General features: G+C 42.9%; 1 protein-coding gene and 1 non-coding gene across 2 annotated transcripts; both read left to right on the top strand.

Annotated features, from left to right (window-relative positions):
- Positions 1-5,627: 5,627 nt before the first annotated feature.
- On the top strand, positions 5,628-5,718 carry trnac-gca (transfer RNA cysteine (anticodon GCA)). Its single transcript is given in 2 exon segments — positions 5,628-5,665; positions 5,682-5,718. It is a non-coding gene; the product is annotated as a tRNA-Cys (tRNA).
- Positions 5,719-6,475: 757 nt separating this feature from the next.
- Positions 6,476-18,829, top strand: LOC106611428 (enhancer of rudimentary homolog). Its single transcript, XM_014211624.2, has 4 exons — positions 6,476-6,555; positions 17,548-17,635; positions 17,819-17,939; positions 18,332-18,829. The coding sequence occupies exons 1-4, from the start codon at positions 6,553-6,555 to the stop codon at positions 18,432-18,434; spliced, it is 315 nt and encodes a 104-aa protein (XP_014067099.1). The 5' UTR covers positions 6,476-6,552; the 3' UTR covers positions 18,435-18,829.
- The last annotated feature ends 1,404 nt before the right edge of the window (positions 18,830-20,233 follow it).

Below are 20,233 nucleotides of genomic sequence, written 5' to 3' on the forward strand. Positions count from 1 at the left end.
ATAAAAAATTAATTTCCGCTTTCTCGTTTTCCTAGTAAATCGAGTGTTTGCATCATTGCAGCAACATTAGTGTCAAGGCAGCAAACTTTTTATGATACAAAAATCTATACGTCCTTCTTAAAACAATTAACACAAAACATCATAAACAGAAACACATACAGGGTTTTTACATTGAAATAGCATACTATTCAGTACTATTCTGCTGAGTTTTATTTTGAAGGCAAAATCCGTAAACCGGTAGTGTTAATGTTGCTGCCACTGAGGTATAATTAAAACGTTTGTTAATAATTGCTTTGCCACATTGAATAGCGAGCGTTATTATACCTCAGTGGCAGCAACATTAACACTACTGGTTTTCGGGTTTTGCCTTCAAAATATAATTCTGCGGTAAAACGCTATTTGTAAGATAAAAAATCAATATTTTTTTGCAACTTTGCATAGTGCATCATGTTAATTTTTAAAACATACGTGTATAACTACATGGGGGAATCTAAACTAAAGACAATTACTACTTTATATAAGATAAAGAATATTGTAAAGTGGAGCACATTAAGCAATGGTTAGAGCATAAGTAAATTAATGTAAAGAACATAGTAGCCTACTGGTAAAAATAAATATATGTGGCGGAGATCTTTAGCGGAGATCTTTGTGGGCTATACTCGGCCTTGTCCCGGGATGGTATGTTGGTGGTTGGAGATATCCCTCCAGTGGTGTGGAGGCTGTGCTTTGGCAAAGTGGGTGGGGTTATATCCTACCTGTTTGGCCCTGTCCGGGGGTTTCATCGGATGGGGCCACAGTGTCTCCTGACCCCTCCTGTCTCAGCCTCCAGTATTTATGCTGCAGTAGTTTATGTGTCGGGGGGCTAGGGTCAGTCTGTCACATCTGGAATATTTCTCTTGTCTTTTCCAGTGTCCTGTGTGAATTTAAATATGCTCTCTCTAATTCTCTCTTTCTCTTTCTTTCTCTCTCTCGGAGGACCTGAGCCCTAGGACCATGCCTCAGGACTACCTGGCTTGATGACTCCTTGCTGTCCCCAGTTCACCTGGCCGTGCTGCTGCTCCAGTTCCAACTGTTCTGCCTGCAGCTATGGAACCCTGACCTGTTCACCGGACGTGCTACCTGTCCCAGACCTGTTGTCCCAGACCTGCTGGAACCCTGACCTATTCACCGGACGTGCTACCTGTCCCAGACCTGCTGTTTTCAACTCTCTAGAGACAGCAGGAGCGGTAGAGATACTCTCAAAGATCGGCTATGAAAAAGCCAACTGACACTTACTCTTGTGTTACTGACTTGTTGCACCCTCGACAACTACAACTACAGGCTCTGATCAGGCCCTACACCCAAACAAGGGCACTCCGTTCATCCACCTCTGGCCTGCTCGCCTCCCTACCTCTGAGGAAGCACAGTTCCCGCTCAGCCCAGTCAAAACTGTTCGCTGCTCTGGCACCCCAATGGTGGAACAAGCTCCCTCACGACGCCAGGACAGCGGAGTCAATCACCACCTTCCGGAGACACCTGAAACCCCACCTCTTCAAGGAATACCTGGGATAGGATAAAGTAATCCTTCTAACCCCCCCTTAAAAGATTTAGATGCACTATTGTAAAGTGGTTGTTCCACTGGATATTATAAGGTGAATGCACCAATTTGTAAGTCGCTCTGGATAAGAGCGTCTGCTAAATGACTTAAATGTAAATGTTAAATGTACTATGATTATTATTATTTGACAATACTGGTCATTTATGAACATTTGAACATCTAGGCCATGTGCTGTTATAATCTCCACCCGGCACAGCCAGAAGAGGACTGGCCACCCCTCATAGCCTGGTTCCTCTCTAGGTTTCTTCCTAGGTTTTGGCCTTTCTAGGGAGTTTTTCCTAGCCATCGTACTTCTACACCTGCATTGCTTGCTGTTTGGGGTTTTAGGCTGGGTTTCTGTACAGCACTTTGTGATATCAGCTGATGTAAGAAGGGTTATATAAATACATTTGATTTGATATTTGATTTGAATTACCAGCCTCATAAGATGCAGCCCAAATAAATGCTTCAGAGTTCAAGTAACAGACACATCTCAACATCAACTGTTCAGAGGAAACTGCGTGAATCAGGCCTTAATGGTCGAACTGCTTCAAAGAAACCACTACTAAAGGACACCAATAAGAAGAGACTTGCTTGGGCCAAGAAACACGAGTAATGGACATTAGACCGGTGGAAATCGGTCCTTTGTGTCACATCCTGACCAGTATAAGGGTTATTTGTTATTGTAGTTTGGTCAGGACGTGGCAGAGGGTATTTTGTTTATGTGGTTCGGGGTGGTGTTTTATGTAGTAGGGTTTTAGATTTATTATTTCCGGGTTTATGTTCTAGGTTTGTATTTTCTATGTGGTCTCTAGTCTTTTGTATTTCTATGTCTAGTTTATTGGGGTTGGACTCTCAATTGGAGGCAGGTGTTTTCTAGTTGCCTCTGATTGAGAGTCCTATATATGGGTATGTGTTTGGTTAAGTGTTTGTGGAAGATTGTTTCTTGTTTTGCCTGTGTGAGCATGACAAGACTGTTTTGTTGTTTGTGAGTTCTTCATTTTGTTATTTTGGTGTTCTCTTGATTTAAAATAAATTAACAAGATGAGCATCCACATTCCTGCTGCGTTTTGGTCCTCTATTCCCGACGACAGCCGTTACACTTTGGGATTTTTTAGATTTTTGGTTCCAACCACCGTGTCTTTGTGAGACACAGAGTAGGTGAACGGATGATCTTTGCATGTGTTTTTCCCACCGTGAAGCATGGAGGAAGAGATGTGATGGTGTGGGGATGCTTTGCTGGTGACACTGTCTGTGATTTATTTAGAATTCAAGGCACACAACCAGCATGGCTACCACAGCATTCTGCAGCGATACGCCATCCCATCTGGTTTGGGCTTAGTGAGACTATCATTTCTTTTTCAACAGGACAATGACCCAACACACCTCCAGGCTGTGTAAGGGCTATTTGACCAGGAAGGAGAGTGATCACCCAACCTCAACCCAATTGAGATGAGTTGGACCGCAGAGTGAAGGAAAAGCAGCCAACAAGTGCTCAGCATATGTGGGAACTCCTTCAAGACTGTTGGAAAAGCATTCCAGGTGAAGCTGGTTGAGAGAAGCGAGCATAAGTTATTTAGCTTGTCTGGTAGCTTGCGTCACTGGCCAGCTCTCGGCTGTGCTTCCCTTTGTAGTCTGTAATAGTTTGCAAGCCCTGTCACATCCAACGTGCATCAAAGCCAGTGTAGTACGATTCGATCTTAGTCCTGTATTGATGCTTTGCCTGTTTGATGGTTCGTCGGAGGGCATAGTGGGATTTCTTATAATATTCCCGGTTAGAGTCCCGCTCCTTAAAAGCGGTGGCTCTACCCTTTAGCTCAGTGTGAATGTTGCCTGTAATCTATGGCTTCTGGTTGGGGTATATACCTACGGTCACTGTGGGGACGGCATCCTCGATGCACTTATTGATGAAGCCAGTGACTGATGTGGTGTACTCCTCAATGCCATCGGAAGAATCCCGGAACATATTCCAGTCTGTGCTAGCAAAACAGTCCTGTAGTTTAGCATCTGATTCATCTGACCACTTCCGTATTGACCGAGTCACTGGTACTTCCTGCTTTAGTTTTTGCTTGTAAGCAGGAATCAGGAGGACATAATTATGGACAGATTTGCCAAATGGAGGGCGAGGTAGAGCTTTGTACGTGTCTCTGTGTGTGGAGTAAAGGTGGTCTAGAGTTTTTTTCCCCTCTGGTTGCACATTTAACATGCTGATAGAAATGAGGTAAAACTGATTTAAGTTTCCCTGCATTAAAGTCCCCGGCCACTAGGAGCGCCGCCTCTGGATGAGGTATACAGCTTATGGAGGTATACAGCTCATTGAGTGCAGTTTTAGTGCCAGCATCGGTCTGTGGTGGTATGTAGACAGCTACGAAAAATACGGAAACTCTCTAGGTAGATAGTGTGGTCTACAGCTTATCATGAGATACTCTACCTCAGGTGAGCAAAACCTTGAGACTTCCTTATATATCGTGCACCAGCTGTTGTTCACATATATGCATAGGCTCCTTCCCCGTGTCTTACCAGAGGCTGCTGTTCTATCCTGACGATACAGTGTATAACCCACTAGCTGTATGTTCTTAATGTCCTCGTTCAGCCACGACTCTGTGAAACAGAAGATATTACCGTTTTTAATGTCCCGTTAGTAGGATATACGTGCTCTCAGCTCGTCCCATTTATTTTCTGGTGATTGAACATTAGCTAGCAGGACGGAAGGCAAGGGCAGATTAGCCAATCCTCGCCTGGTCCTCACAAGGCACCCTGATCTTTTTCCACAAAATCTCAGTTTCCTTCTTCAGCGAATCACAGGGATCTGGGCCTGGTCTGGTTTCTGTAGTAGTATATCCCTCCCGTCCGACTCATTGAAGAATAACTCTTCTTCCAGTTCGAGGTGAGTAATCGCTGTTCTGATATCCAGAAGCTGTTTTCGGTCATAAGAGACGGTAGCAGCGACATTATGTACAAAACAAGTTACGAACAACGTGAAAAAAACTAACTAAATATCATGGTTGCTTAAGAGGCGATTAGACAGCAGCCCTCCCCTCCGCCACCAACAATGTAGAAAATAGTAAACATAAAGAAAAACCCTGGTATGAGCAGGTGTTTCCAAACTTTTGACTGGTACTGTATATATATTTATACTCTGGACTCCGACATTGCTGGTCCTAATATTTATATTTTTCTTAATTCCATTCTTTTACTTTTAGATTTGTGTGTATTGTTCTGTATTATTAGATATTACTGCACTGTTGGAGCTAGGAACGCAAGCATTTCGCTACACCCGCAGTGACATCTGCTAAATATGTCTATGCGACTAATAACATTTGATTTGGATGCAATTGTGATATGTAATTTTTAAGAAAAGTCTTAGTCTTACTAAAAAAGATTGCAGTTTTAAAAGTGCAATAACTGCTGTCGACTGTGTTTTTTTTTTGGAAGCAGTTATTGCACATTAACTGCAAGGTACTGCAGTTGAACTGCAGTTACACTGCTAAATTACTGCGGTATTTGTAGCATACTGCAGTTATACTGCACTCTGACGGCAATCTTTTTTTTTTTAAAGGGATGTGTTGTGCTGCGCAAACAAATTGCACTGTACAGGAAAAATTGATAGTGTGTCCATAAAATCAGGGCTCATTATACTCACTAGAGTCCCTTAGAATACAAGAAATTGTGAGTTTGAACATAAAAGCTAGGTCATAGCAAGGATTTCTGGACTTTTTCTGTGGTCAGAGAGTTTATAATGGGATGCCTGGATACTATACGGTAAAAATGTAGTACTTGTACAGGAAAAACGATTGATTGCGTATCTGTAAAACCACGGTCCAGTCTATTCGCTGGAATCTACCTTTTCAAGGCTAGCACATTGCTATTTTATGAGGCAATAATATGTCACAAAAAAAAACAACACATCCCTGCTACTTTCAGTCTAAAAAAAAATAAAAAATCCAAGATGCACTTTGATTTGACACCTTTTGATTAATTTGAGACCAGAGTGGGTTGAAGAAAAGTATTGTTAACTGTTGATAGGAATAACTGGGGTGATACTAGAGCCGGCCCTGTGGCTCAGTTGGTAGAGCATGGTGTTTGCAACGACAGCATCGAATTGAACCCAGGGTTGTGGGTTCGATTCCCATCGGGGGCCAGTACAAAAAAAAAACTTTATAAGCCAATATGTATTTCAAATACAGTGTATTCCTTTATGAAAAAAATATTGCAGTCAGAGTGCAGTATAACCGCAGTTCAACTGTGTTTCCTGTCCTGTTAAGCATTCAAAATGTAACCAGTACTTTTGGGTGTCAGGGAAAATGTATGGAATGAAAAGTACATCATTTTCTTTAGGAATGTAGTGGAGTAAAGGTTGTCAAAAATATAAATAGTAAAGTACGGATACCCCAAAAAAAACACAAGTATTTTTACTTAAGTACTTTACACCACTACTTTTACTGCAGTTTCAAAACTGCAATCTTTTTTTTTTGTAAGGGTTGCATTGGGAGCATTGATTTGTTTTAAAAGACAAATTTAATGCAAATGTCACTTAAATATGAACAAATATGAATTATTGTTAATGTTTAGACAATTATTTTTCGTACGGTATATCATGAATAAATACAGGTTAATTACACTTTTCTTTTACGTGGGCGAATTTTATTTTGAAATGACCGAAATTCCATGACCCGGAAGTATTTTTTTTAGCCGAGACGGTTTCGTAGATAGCACAGCCACAAAGTCAAAATTGTCTATATCTTAAAAATGTACGAAAACAAAAATAATTCACTTTTTGGTCTTAATTTAAGGCTATAGTTAGACATAAGGTTAGCCGTGTGGTTAAAGTTAGGTTTTAAATACAATTTTAAGAACATAATTTCTTAGAAATGGGCGGGGTTTATGACTTTGTGGGTGTGGTAACTAATGACGAGACGCTGATATCGAGTAGAACAAGATCCATTACTCGACGCGGTGAAGGAATTATCCAAAACATGGTTAGTTTTTTGTTTCTTTTAAAATAGCATGTCTACATTTCTGTTTTAAGTGGTTTTCCAGAGTAAAACAAAAATAAATATTCGATTGCTTGCTAGCTTTTTATTTTTTAAATGTTGCGTGCATGTCAATCAACGGATGCTAGCTAACGCGTTAGCTAATGTTAGTGAAGTGATTTTTTTATTTTTTTATTTTTTTAAACGTGTTGGTTATAAACCTGTCTGACATCATTATTACATGGTTTTGTATTAATCTTCAGTTAGATGTTGTAGTCTGCGTGTCCATTGATATGTCTGTGTTAAATTCCGAGTTAAACTAGTTCCAGTACTAACGTTTTAGTTAGCGACGACAGTAATTGTATCAATGGGGGGGGGGGTAGCGAAAACAGATGCCTGGCTTTTGGTCCTGTGTTGCAGGATGATCCAGCTCATAACTTTTTAACTGAGGTCGTCTAGAAATATTATTTTACCTTAATGTAAAGCATTTTATTTGATGAGATTCAAAGTTGTACTCATTGTACAGTTGTACTCATTTTGTTACTCATAAGTGATGTTAGTTCAAAGGCCGGTAGATGGCGATGGTGAGTCGTGTCATATAACCGTCCGAAGGGAATGTTTGCAGCCGGTGTGGTGAGAGAACTTGATCGGTTGAACTATGGCAAAAAAAATGCTCCGTAGAGCTAAGCATGTTGCACTGGGACACGTTTTAATATTGTGAAAGCCTCTCGTTTTACAATGGGGTCCGCCGTGGTTCTGTGTATTCAAGTTATGCTAATATATTTGAGACCATCGTATTGCAGTTAATTTCGTCTTTGACTTAAGTCAAGTATCTCTGAGTAGTAGACCTAAACAGGGAAACAACCAGTCCCAGACAGTTCACGATAGAATATACCAGTGTCCTTTACTACCTAAATTATTCGGACCCTTACAAAGCAAGGGCAGTTTTGAAAGTGCTGTAACTGCAGTCGAGTTGTATTTTGGACACAGTAATTACAGAATAACTGCAGTTGAACTGCAATTATACTGTAACTGCAGTTACACTACAAAATGATTGCAGTTAAAAAAAATAATTGGGATGCAGTATTTGCAGTTATACTGCACTCTGGCTGCAATCTTTTTTTTGTAAGGGGATCTGGTTCATCTGGAATACATTCAAAATAGAGATAATTAAAATGGTGTTTTCTTTGAAAACATGAGCCTGGCTGAGAATAGTACATTCTGTTTTCTGCCAGAGTGTGGCGCTGTTTACCACAATTTTCTCCAAGTCCATAATGAACCCATACTCTCCATTGTCTTACCTACTACAGCAACAACTTTATTTGCCCTTTTATAGAAAACTTTATTTTTATTGATATATATATATATATATATATTTTTAACTAATGACTCAAAGGTGTGTGACCATTAACATTGGCTGCATATCTACATTTTAGTCATTTAGCAGATGCTCTTATCCAGAGCGATTTACAGTAGTGAATGCATACATTTCATACATTTATTATTTTTTTTTCCTGTACTGGTCCCCCGTGGGAATTGAACCCACAACCCTGGCGTTGCAAACACCATGCTCTACCAACTGAGCCACACAGGACCATCTATTGTCCTTCTCCCAAAGTGTGGACTTGCACAATTTAATTTTTTTTTTTTAACTAGGCAAGTCAGTTAAGAACAGATTCTTATTTACAATGACGGCCTACACCGGCCAAACCCGGACGGCGCCCTATGGGACTCCCAATCACGTCCGGTTGTGATACAGCCTAGATTTGAACCAGGGTGTCTGGTGACGCCTCTAGCACTGAGATGCAGTGCCTTAGACCGCTGCGCCACATTTCTTCACATCTCAGGAATTTAACAATGGTGTAAAGTAGCTCAAGCCAATGCTTGGATATCCATGAGGAGAAGGATGGACAATTGGTATGCAGCCATTGATTTCAGGTGGCTTCATCAACAGACGGACTGTGTCCCAAAGAGCAACCTTATTCCCTATACATAGTGCACTAATGCTGACCAAGGAAGGCCCTTAAGGCTCTGGTCAAAAGTAGTATACAGGGAAAAGTTTTAGGGAATAGGGTTGCCCTTTGGAACGCGTTCTGCCTGTTGAGCCCCAACCAGCTTATAGGAAACCATTTCTCCATCCCATTCCCCTCCAGTTAAGCAAACAAAGGGGGAGAGGCTGCGACGATAAGTACATTTTTAAATTTTTTTTTATTTAACTGTCAATGACTATTTGATAACGTTTTTTTTTGTCGTTTTAATAAAACTGTGAATACATCTATTCATTGATGGAATATTCAGACTGAAAATGAGAGGAATTCAGACCAATGAGAGGAATTAGTTGCCATTGTGTTGTTGCCATTCAGCCTCATCTAGCCTTGATATGGAATAACGGAGTAAACACCTCTGCTTTAGGAAATCATTTTGGGGGGGAGGAAAGTAACACTCCCAGTTTACACAAATCTTTATTTGACTTGCTGTAATAACAGAGTTACAGACCCGTGTAAAAGCATACATGAATTCTCTAACATTGTCTTTTAATTTAAAATGAAAGCATATTCTTCCTTCATTCACCTTTTTTTTTTTTATAAGGAAAAGATCAAAAGCAGTAATAATGTCCAGCAGGCTCAGACAATATCCATATTGACTTTATAGACAGTACTAACACTGGTCAGGTGGATTTTCATATAAATGTAATGGTCTTCATGTTTCTGGGTGTGTGGCAACTCAGTGACCTTGAGGGGGAGAAATAAACAATGGAGGCAGGTAGAGGGGGGGCAGGCATGTCCAGGTGCCAGGCCAGGGTGTCCTCAGTCCTAGTGCTTCAGCACCCCCCCCCTCTCCCCTCTCTGTACTGGCGCTAGAGAATAATCAATAGTGTTGTTGTGGATAGTGGATATCTGACTCAGAAACACACACACACACGTTTGACCTGGCTGTGATACTTTAGTACTACTTATATAACTTTACTGAGTCAATTCAGGTAGCAGTCAATGTCCTGCGTTTTGTGTTAACCATGGCAACCAGCAATGTAAATAAAGAGATTTTTATTTTATTTAACTAGGCAAGTCAGTTAAGAACAAATTCTTCTTTTGAATGACAGCCTAGGAACAGTGGGTTGACTGCCTTGTTCAGGGGCAGAAGGACAGATTTGTATCTCGTCAGCTCGGGGATTTGAACTTGCAACCTTTTGGTTACTAGCCCAATGCTCTAACCACTAGGCTACACTGCCGTCCAATGTGCCTCTGTCGTCTTACTGTATTGTTCATGTCAGCCAGGACCATCTTTTCAAAGAAACACCATTTATTTCAATCTCTAGTTGAGGAAAATAAGTTTTTGTTCTGATCACAAGGAAATCCTAACAAATCAGTTAACGAGTCCAGTTAGGCAGAACAATCTGAATGTTCTATCAGGAAGTGAGAACAATTAGTTTCTCTGGCTGTTATATGGCTGCTACTAGAAATACTATAATTAAGCAATACGTCCCAAGGAGGTGTGGTATATGGCCAATATACCACGGTTAAGGGCTGTTCTTAGTTACGGAGTGCCTGGATACAGCCCTTAGCCGTGGTATATTGGCCATATACCACAAACCCCAGAGGTGCCTTATTGCTATTATAAACTGGTTACCAACGTAATTAGAGTAGTAAAAATAAATGCTTGGTCATACCTGTGGTATACCGTCTGATATACCACAGCTGTCAGCCAATCAGGATTCAGGGCTTGAACCACCCAGAGTTTTTAACAATAAATAAATATACTATAAACTTCTCTCCGTATTAAATTGCATAGCCGACACAGACCCACCGCGGACCTTTTTGACAAATAACTCTGTGTGAAGAGGCGTCCCACGGTCTGTTTTTTGTCGACGAGCTCCGTATATTCCAAACACTGACGATAACCAGATGATCCCAATCATTTATGTAGTAAATGAAGCTTCTAGTATGTTCCTTTGAGAACTGTCTGGGACACGTTGTTTTACTACTAAAATATATTTTACTTAAGTCAAAGACAAGATTAACTTCAATATATTGGTCTCAAATATATTAGCATAACTAGGCTACACAGAACGACGATGGACCCATAGTAAAAACGAGAGGCTTTTCACCATATTAAAACGGCAACATGTCTATTTCCGGGTTACGGATCGCTCCTTTGAAATAAGAGCTCGTATCGTCGCATACCAATTGATCGCCACATCGGCTATACACTCCTATCCCCCTGGACCGCTTCGTTCATAAAACATTTTCCGTTCAGGCTGCAGAGGTGTTGATTTAATCCTTTAAATCTATTGATGTCACTCTAACAACAACAACAAAAAAATTAAATCCACATCGTCCGTCAATTTAAACTAGAGATCTTTTTTTGTTGTTGCATGGGCTGCGTCTCATTCCGCCCAATGTCGGCATTCTGCGGCCCCAAAAAAAAGAGGCCATTTTATGCTCCAAAAAATGTGGTCGCGGTTCCGTATCGCAACACATTGCCATTTTTGTAGTTATTTTTTTTATTTAACTAGGGAAGTCAGTTAAGAACAAATTCTTATTTACAATGACGGCCTCCTGCGGGGACGGGGGAATAAAAATTATAGGACAAAACACACATCATGACGAGAGACACTACAACACTACATAAAGAGACCTAAGACGACAACATAGCAAGGCAGCAACACATGACAACACAGCATGGTAGCAACACAACATGACAACAACATGGCAGCAGCACAAAACATGGTGCAAACATTATTGGGCACCGACAACAGCACAAAGGGCAAGAAGGTAGAGACAACAATACATCACACAAAGTAGCCACAACTGTCAGTAAGAGTGTCCATAATTGAGTCTTTGAATGAAGAGACAAAACTGTCCAGTTTGAGTGTTTTGTTGCAGCTCGTTCCAGTCGCTAGCTGCAGCGAACTGAAAAGAGGAGCGACCCAGGTGTGTGTGCTTTGGGGACCTTTAACAGAATGTGACTGGCAGAACGGGTGTTGTATCTGGAGGATGAGGGCTGCAGTAGATATCTCAGATAGGGGGGAGTGAGGCCTAACACGGAACCCAAACCGGCTGCGTGCCATTGTGCATAAATGTATTTTGTCCCCCTACACAACTGCGATCACAACACGCAGGTTAAAATATCAAAAGAAATTCTGAATCAATGACATTCATTTGGGGACAGGTTGAAAAGCATTAAACATTTATGGCAATTTAGCTAGCTAGCTTGCACTTGCTAGCTAATTTGTCCTATTTAGCTAGCTTTCTGTTGCTAGCTAATTTGTCCTGGGATATAAACATTGAGTTGTTATTTTACCTGAAATGCACAAGGTCCTCTACTCCGACAATTAATCCACACATTAAACGGTCAACCGAATCGTTTCTAGTCATCTCTCTTCCTTCCAGGCTTTTTCTTCTCTGGACTTTATATTGCGATTGGCAACTTTCATAAATTAGGTGCATTACCACCACTGACCTCGTTCGTCTTTCAGTCACCCACGTGGGTATAACCAATGAAGGAGATGGTACCTGCTTCTATAAACCAATGAGATGGGAGAGGCAGGACTTGCAGCACGATCTGTGTCAGAAATAGCGGTGTAGTCAACCTGTAAGACTTGATGGTTGGTGGGGGGCGGGAGGTCCTGTATAAACACAAACTCACTTCCTTGACAACGGCTCTGTGCTGCTTCGTGAAGAACCAGAAGTATGAATGGCCTGACTTCTAGTCCCGTGTGGCTCAGTTGGTAGAGAGCATGGTGTTTGCAATGCCAGGGTTGTGGGTTTGATTCCCACGGGGGACCAGTACGGAGAAAAAAAATGTATGACATGTATGCACTCACTACTGTAAGTCGCTCTGGATAAGAGCGTCTGCTAAATGACTAAAATGTAAATGTACAGAGGCTGTATGATTGTAAATGCTCAACCGCCAATGTAGACGTCAGATTGATCATGCAGTGCCTTTTAGGCCATATATCCACCAGATGCGCATGTGTTTTGCCATATGTTGTTTTTGCCGGATGTCTAGCCTGCATTTTCCACACTTGATGCACATGTCCTTCGCAAGGCTGCAGAACAGTTTGTAGCATGGAGAAGATCCTGTTCGACCAAAGCTAATATACAGAATAAAAACCATCAACGCAACATCTAAAGTGTTGGTCTCATGTTTCATGAGCTGAAATAAAAGATCCCAGAAATGTTCCATTCCCACAAAAAGCTTATTTCTCTCAAATTTTGTCCACAGATTTGTTTACATCCCTTTTAGTGAGCATTTCTCTTTTGGTCAAGAGAAACCATCCACCTGACAGGTGTGACATATCAAGAAGCTGATTAAACAGCAGGATCATTACACAGGTGCACCTTATGCTGGAGACAATAAAAGGCCACTAAAATGTGCAGGTTTGTCACAACACAATGCCACAGCTGTGTAAAGTTTTGAGGGAGAGTGCAATTCGCATGCTCACTGCAGGAATGACAACCAGAGAATTTAATGTTATTTTCTCTACCGTAAGCAGCCTCCAAATTCGTCCAACCTGCCTTACTACAGCAGACCACGTGTATGGCGTTGTGTGGGCAAGCGGTTTGCTGATGTTTACATTTACATTTACATTTAAGTCATTTAGCAGACGCTCTTATCCAGAGCGACTTACAAAATGGTGCATTCACCTTATGATATCCAGTGGAACAACCACTTTACAAAAGTGCATCTAAATCTTTTAAGGGGGGGGTTAGAAGGATTACTTTATCCTATCCCAGGTATTCCTTGAAGAGGTGGGGTTTCAGGTGTCTCCGGAAGGTGGTGATTGACTCCGCTGTCCTGGCGTCGTGAGGGAGCTTGTTCCACCATTGGGGTGCCAGAGCAGCGAACAGTTTTGACTGGGCTGAGCGGGAACTGTGCTTCCTCAGAGGTAGGGAGGCGAGCAGGCCAGAGGTGGATGAACGGAGTGCCCTTGTTTGGGTGTAGGGCCTGATCAGAGCCTGAAGGTACGGGGGTGCCGTTCCCCTCACAGCTCCGTAGGCAAGCACCATGGTCTTGTAGCGGATGCGAGCTTCGACTGGAAGCCAGTGGAGAGAGCGGAGGAGCGGGGTGACGTGAGAGAACTTGGGAAGGTTGAACACCAGACGGGCTGCGGCGTTCTGGATGAGTTGTAGGGGTTTAATGGCACAGGCAGGGAGCCCAGCCAACAGCGAGTTGCAATAATCCAGACGGGAGATGACAAGTGCCTGGATTAGGACCTGCGCCGCTTCCTGTGTGAGGCAGGGTCGTACTCTGCGAATGTTGTAGAGCATGAACCTACAGGATCGGGTCACCGCCTTGATGTTGGTGGAGAACGACAGGGTGTTGTCCAGGGTCACGCCAAGGCTCTTAGCACTCTGGGAGGAGGACACAAGGGAGTTGTCAACCGTGATGGCGAGATCATGGAACGGGCAGTCCTTCCCCGGGAGGAAGAGCAGCTCCGTCTTGCTGAGGTTCAGCTTGAGGTGGTGATCCGTCATCCACACTGATATGTCTGCCAGACATGCAGAGATGCGATTCGCCACCTGGTTGTCAGAAGGGGGAAAGGAGAAGATTAATTGTGTGTCATCTGCATAGCAATGATATGAGAGACCATGTGAGGATATGACAGAGCCAAGTGACTTGGTGTATAGCGAGAATAGGAGTGGGCCAAGAACAGAGCCCTGGGGGACACCAGTGGTGAGAGCACGTGGTGCGGAGACAGATTCTCGCCACGCCACCTGGTAGGAGCGACCTGTCAGGTAGGACGCAATCCAAGCGTGGGCGGCGCCGGAGATGCCCAGCTCGGAGAGGGTGGAGAGGAGGATCTGATGGTTCACGGTATCAAAGGCAGCAGATAGGTCTAGAAGGATGAGAGCAGAGGAGAGAGAGAGTTAGCTTTAGCAGTGCGGAGAGCCTCCGTGACACAGAGAAGAGCAGACTCAGTTGAATGCCCAGTCTTGAAACCTGACTGATTAGAATCAAGAAGGTCATTCTGAGAGAGATAGCAAGAGAGCTGGCCAAGGACGGCACGTTCAAGAGTTTTGGAGAGAAAGGAAAGAAGGGATACTGGTCTGTAGTTGTTGACATCGGAGGGATCGAGTGTAGGTTTTTTCAGAAGGGGTGCAACTCTCGCTCTCTTGAAGACGGAAGGGACGTAGCCAGCGGTCAAGGATGAGTTGATGAGCGAGGTGAGGTAGGGGAGAAGGTCTCCGGAAATGGTCTGGAGAAGAGAGGAGGGGATAGGGTCAAGTGGGCAGGTTGTTGGGCGGCCGGCCGTCACAAGACGCGAGATTTCATCTGGAGAGAGAGGGGAGAAAAAGGTCAAAGCACAGGGTAGGGCAGTGTGAGCAGGACCAGCAGTGTCGTTTGACTTAGCAAACGAGGATCGGATGTCGTCAACCTTCTTTTCAAAATGGTTGACGAAGTCATCCGCAGAGAGGGAGGAGGGGGAGGAGGATTCAGGAGGGAGGAGAAGGTAGCAAAGAGCTTCCTAGGGTTAGAGGCAGATGCTTGGAGTTTAGAGTGGTGGAAAGTGGCTTTAGCAGCAGAGACAGAAGAGGAAAATGTAGAGAGGAGGGAGTGAAAGGATGCCAGGTCCGCAGGGAGGCGAGTTTTCCTCCATTTCCGCTCGGCTGCCCGGAGCCCTGTTCTGTGAGTCGTCGAGCCACGGAGCAGGAGGGGAGGACCGAGCCGGCCTGGAGGATAGGGGACAGAGGAAATCAAAGGATGCAGAGAGGGAGGAGAGGAGGGTTGAGGAGGCAGAATCAGGAGATAGGTTGGAGAAGGTTTGAGCAGAGGGAAGAGATGATAGGATGGAAGAGGAGAGAGTAGCGGGAGAGAGAGAGCGAAGGTTGGGACGGCGCAATACCATCCGAGTAGGGGCAGAGTGAGAAGTGTTGGATGAGAGCGAGAGGGAAAAGGATACAAGGTAGTGGTCGGAGACTTGGAGGGGAGTTGCAATGAGATTAGACTATCAGTGATTTATTTAGAATTCAAGGCACACTTTACCAGCATGGCTACCACAGCATTCTGCAGCGATACGCCATCCCATCTGGTTTGGGCTTAGTCCCAATATCATTTGTTTTTCAACAGAACAATGACCCAAAACCACCTCCAGGCTGTGTAAGGGCTATTTGACCAAGAAGGAGAGGGATTGAGTGCTGCATCAGATGACTTGGCCTCCACAATCACCCGACAACCCAATTTGAAATGGTTTGGGATGAGTTGGACCGCAGAGTGAAGGAAAAGCAGCCAACAAGTGCTCAGCATATGTGGGAACTCATTCAAAACTGTTGGAAAGTATTCCAGAGAAAGTTGGTTGAGAGAATTCGAAGTGTGTGCAAAGCTGTCAAGGCAAAGGGTGGATATTTTGAAGAATCTCAAATATAAAATATACTTTGATTTGTTTAACACTTTTTTTTTTTTTGGTTACTACATGATTCCATATGTGTTATTTCATAGTTTTTGATGTCTTCACTATTATTCTATAATGTAGAAAATAGTAAAAATAAAGAAAAACCCTTGAATGAGCAGCTGTCCAAACTTCTGACTGGTACTGTATTTTTTTGGGGGGGGGGCTCCCCCACTTAGGGGTTCGTGCTCTCTGATTGGCTCAAAGTCAAGTTTTTGTCCACTAACGAGCATTGCGATTCGCTACCGGGTCGGCACGCAGCAGGTACCGCTTTTGTTCTAGCAAAAGAAGGAACGGCCTCACGCTGTGTTAATAAGTACCAATCAGCAGTCTATTGGCAGTGAGATTCTCTGTTTTTTTATGCTTTATTAAAACTGAAATGTTGTTTTGAATACTGAACAGCTTCTACCCCCAAATAGTTAGTGTAGGTAGCTATTGGTTAACTATCTGCATTGACCCTTTTTGCACCAACTCTTTTGACTCATCACGTACGCTGTTATCTATCCTGTTGCCTAGTCACTTTACCCATACCTAATATGTACATACATGGATCTAGCTCAATTCCCTCGTACTCCTACCCGCCGACTCGGTACTGGTACCCCGCATATATAGCCTAGTTATCATTACTCATTGTGTATTTGTTCCTCGTTCTTTATTAAAAATTATTTTTCTTTTTTCTCTCTCTGCATTGTTGGAAAGGGCCCATAAGTCAGCATTTCACTGTTAGTCTACACTTGTTGTTTAGGAAGCATTTCACTGTTGTTTAGGAAGCATTTCACTGTTAGTCTACACCTGTTGTTTAGGAAGCATTTCACTGTTGTTTAGGAAGCATTTCACTGTTGTTTAGGAAGCATTTCACTGTTAGTCTACACCTGTTGTTTAGGAAGCATTTCACTGTTAGTCTACACTTGTTGTTTAGGAAGCATTTCACTGTTAGTCTACACTTGTTGTTTAGGAAGCATTTCACTGTTGTTTAGGAAGCATTTCACTGTTAGTCTACACCTGTTGTTTAGGAAGCATTTCACTGTTAGTCTACACTTGTTGTTTAGGAAGCATTTCACTGTTGTTTAGGAAGCATTTCACTGTTAGTCTACACCTGTTGTTTAGGAAGCATTTCACTGTTAGTCTACACTTGTTGTTTAGGAAGCATTTCACTGTTGTTTAGGAAGCATTTCACTGTTGTTTAGGAAGCATTTCACTGTTAGTCTACACTTGTTGTTTAGGAAGCATTTCACTGTTGTTTAGGAAGCATTTCACTGTTAGTCTACACCTGTTGTTTAGGAAGCATTTCACTGTTAGTCTACACTTGTTGTTTAGGAAGCATTTCACTGTTGTTTAGGAAGCATTTCACTGTTAGTCTACACTTGTTGTTTAGGAAGCATTTCACTGTTGTTTAGGAAGCATTTCACTGTTCGTCTACACCTGTTGTTTTGGAAGCATTTCACTGTTGTTTAGGAAGCATTTCACTGTTCGTCTACACCTGTTTGTTTAGGAAGCATTTCACTGTTCGTCTACACCTGTTTGTTTAGGAAGCATTTCACTGTTAGTCTACACCTGTTTGTTTAGGAAGTATGTGACCAATAACATGAGATAATGTGTTGTTGCAGTCTCACACGATCCTGTTGGTCCAGCCCACCAAGAGGCCAGAGGGACGGACGTATGCTGATTATGAATCAGTCAACGAGTGCATGGAAGGTACATTTGACAGCCACCTAAAGTGACAGAGAAGGATATAGAACCCACATCGTCTGTGAGACAGTACTGACCCCGCAGAGGGGGGGAAAAAACAACGTGATGAAACATTTTTAAATGGCTTTTTTTTTTTTTTAGATGGTCAACCAGTTTAAACTATCACTAATCTATACATCTCTTTGACAGGTGTGTGTAAGATGTACGAGGAACACCTAAAGAGAATGAATCCAAACAGTCCATCCATCACCTATGACATCAGTCAACTGTTTGACTTCATTGATGACCTGGCTGACCTCAGCTGCTTGGTGTAAGTCTGGTGACGTTCCAGGAAGCGTTGCAACTTGTCTGTGTAGGCAACCTGGAACGTCTCCCAGTCCTAGTTATTGTTCTTTCGTCTGAAATGAATCTTTCTGAACGATATCAAATGCCATATATTTGTTTTGGGGGGAGGGTGGAATGTATTTACTAATAACCCGGTTGTTTTAATTTGCGTTAGAGTTGTTGTAAGGGTATTATGCATGCCCTATAATGTCTTATAGTTCACTATAACACCAGTGTTAGATCTGCAGGCATCAAGTGAAGTGTCACCGAAGTGTGCACTTCACTTCTTCTGTTAAGAAACATCCTAGGGTTGAGGATTTCTATCGCCTCGTGAGGCTCAATTTTGATGGGGACACTCCGTCTCTCTTTCTCCGCTAGGTACCGTGCGGACACACAGACGTACCAGCCGTACAACAAGGACTGGATCAAGGAGAAGATTTACGTGCTGCTGCGACGCCAGGCCCAACAGGCTGGAAAATGAGACTACAGTCCTTTAGTTCCAGGCTGCACTGCACTGCAGACTGTCAGCTAACCACATCATACAATACAGCAATCTGATGACAACTGCGTAGTCAATGACATTGGTTGATGCAGTGCAACGTCTGCAATGTAGTCTGCCTGGAACGCGACCAATCTATGACGGAAGAGGTCAGGGTGGGTGGGGGTGGGGCGTTTGATAGGAACAGAGAAGGGTTGAATTATGTTATTATGAGTCCTGAATATTATGCTATCTTATAAGTTGTCTCAGTGAGAACTTTTCTATTAGGATGGGGTGAAGTGTTTTTTTTTTATTTTATTTTGAAATGTTTGTATTTAAAATTGTTTCTCCTTTATGAAGATGTCTTTACTTAAATAAATAAAAAATTCAAAAAGCAAGAAATACTCTGGGTTTTTGTGTTACTGTTAAATGTTTGTGTTCTGTACTCATAAGGAGATGACTTGTCCACTGAGGCCTGCTTTGAATTCCTACTAAACTCAGCAAGAAAAAGAAATGTCCCTTTTTCAGGACCCTGTCTTTCAAAGATAATTTGTAAAATTAAAATAACTTCACAGATCTTCATTGTAAAGGGTTTAAACACTGTTTCCCATGCTTGTTCAATGAACCATAAACAATTAATGAATATGCACCTGTGGAACGGTTGTTAAGACACTAACAGCTTACAGACGGTAGGCAATTAAGGTCACAGTTATGAAAACTTTGGACACTAAAGAGGCCTTTCTGCTGACTCTGGAAAAACACCAAAAGAAAGATGCCCAGGATCCCTGCTCATCTACGTGAACGTGCCTTAGGCATGCTGCAAGGAGGCATGAGGACTGCAGATTAGGTCAGGGCAATAAATTGCAATGTCCGTACTGTGAGACGCCTAAGACAGCACTACAGGGAGACAGGACGGACAGCTGATCGTCCTCTCAGTTTAACAACACCTGCACAGGATCGGTACATCCGAACATCACACCTGCGGGACAGGTACAGGATGGCAACAACAACTGCCCGAGTTACACCAGGAATGCGCAATCCCTCCATCAGTGTTCAGAATGTCCACAATAGGCTGAGAGAGGCTGGACTGAGGGCTTGTAGGCCTGTTGTAAGGCTGGTCCTCACCAGACATCACCGGCAACAACGTTGCCTATGGGCACAAACCCACCGTCGCTGGACCAGACAGGACTGGCAAAATTTGATGCTGATAGGTTTATTACGGGGGAAGGCCTGTTAGTCAGTGGCTATTTGATGCGTATCTGTTTGTTATGGGGGAAGGCCTGTCAGTCAGTGGCTATTTGATGCTGATAGGTTTATTATGGGGGAAGGCCTGTCAGTCAGTGGCTATTTGATGCGTATCTGTTTATTATGGGGGAAGGCCTGTCAGTCAGTGGCTATTTGATGCTGATAGATTTATTATGGTGGAAGGCCTGTCAGTCAGTGGCTATTTGATGCTGATAGGTTTATTATGGGGGAAGGCCTGTCAGTCAGTGGCTATTTGATGCTGAAAGGTGTATTATGGGGGAAGGCCTGTCAGTCAGTGGTTATTTGATGCTGATAGGTTTATTATGGGGGAAGGCCTGTCAGTCAGTGGTTATTTGATGCTGATTGGTTTATTATGGGGGAAGGCCTGTCAGTCAGTGGCTATTTGATGCTGATTGGTTTATTATGGGGGGAAGGCCTGTCAGTCAGTGGTTATTTGATGCTGATAGGTTTGTTATGGGGGAAGGCCTGTCAGTCAGTGGCTATTTGATGCTGATAGGTTTATTATGGGGGAAGGCCTGTCAGTCAGTGGCTATTTG

This window comes from Salmo salar, chromosome ssa09 (assembly GCF_905237065.1).
Source record: "Salmo salar chromosome ssa09, Ssal_v3.1, whole genome shotgun sequence".
NCBI lineage: Eukaryota > Metazoa > Chordata > Actinopteri > Salmoniformes > Salmonidae > Salmo > Salmo salar.

Bases quoted from the DNA above. Each gene is read 5' to 3' on its own strand.
- LOC106611428 (XM_014211624.2), top strand. The intron at 17,636-17,818 runs GTACATTTGACA...TCTCTTTGACAG, and splicing joins AGTCAACGAGTGCATGGAAG to GTGTGTGTAAGATGTACGAG. The intron at 17,940-18,331 runs GTAAGTCTGGTG...TTTCTCCGCTAG, and splicing joins GCTGACCTCAGCTGCTTGGT to GTACCGTGCGGACACACAGA.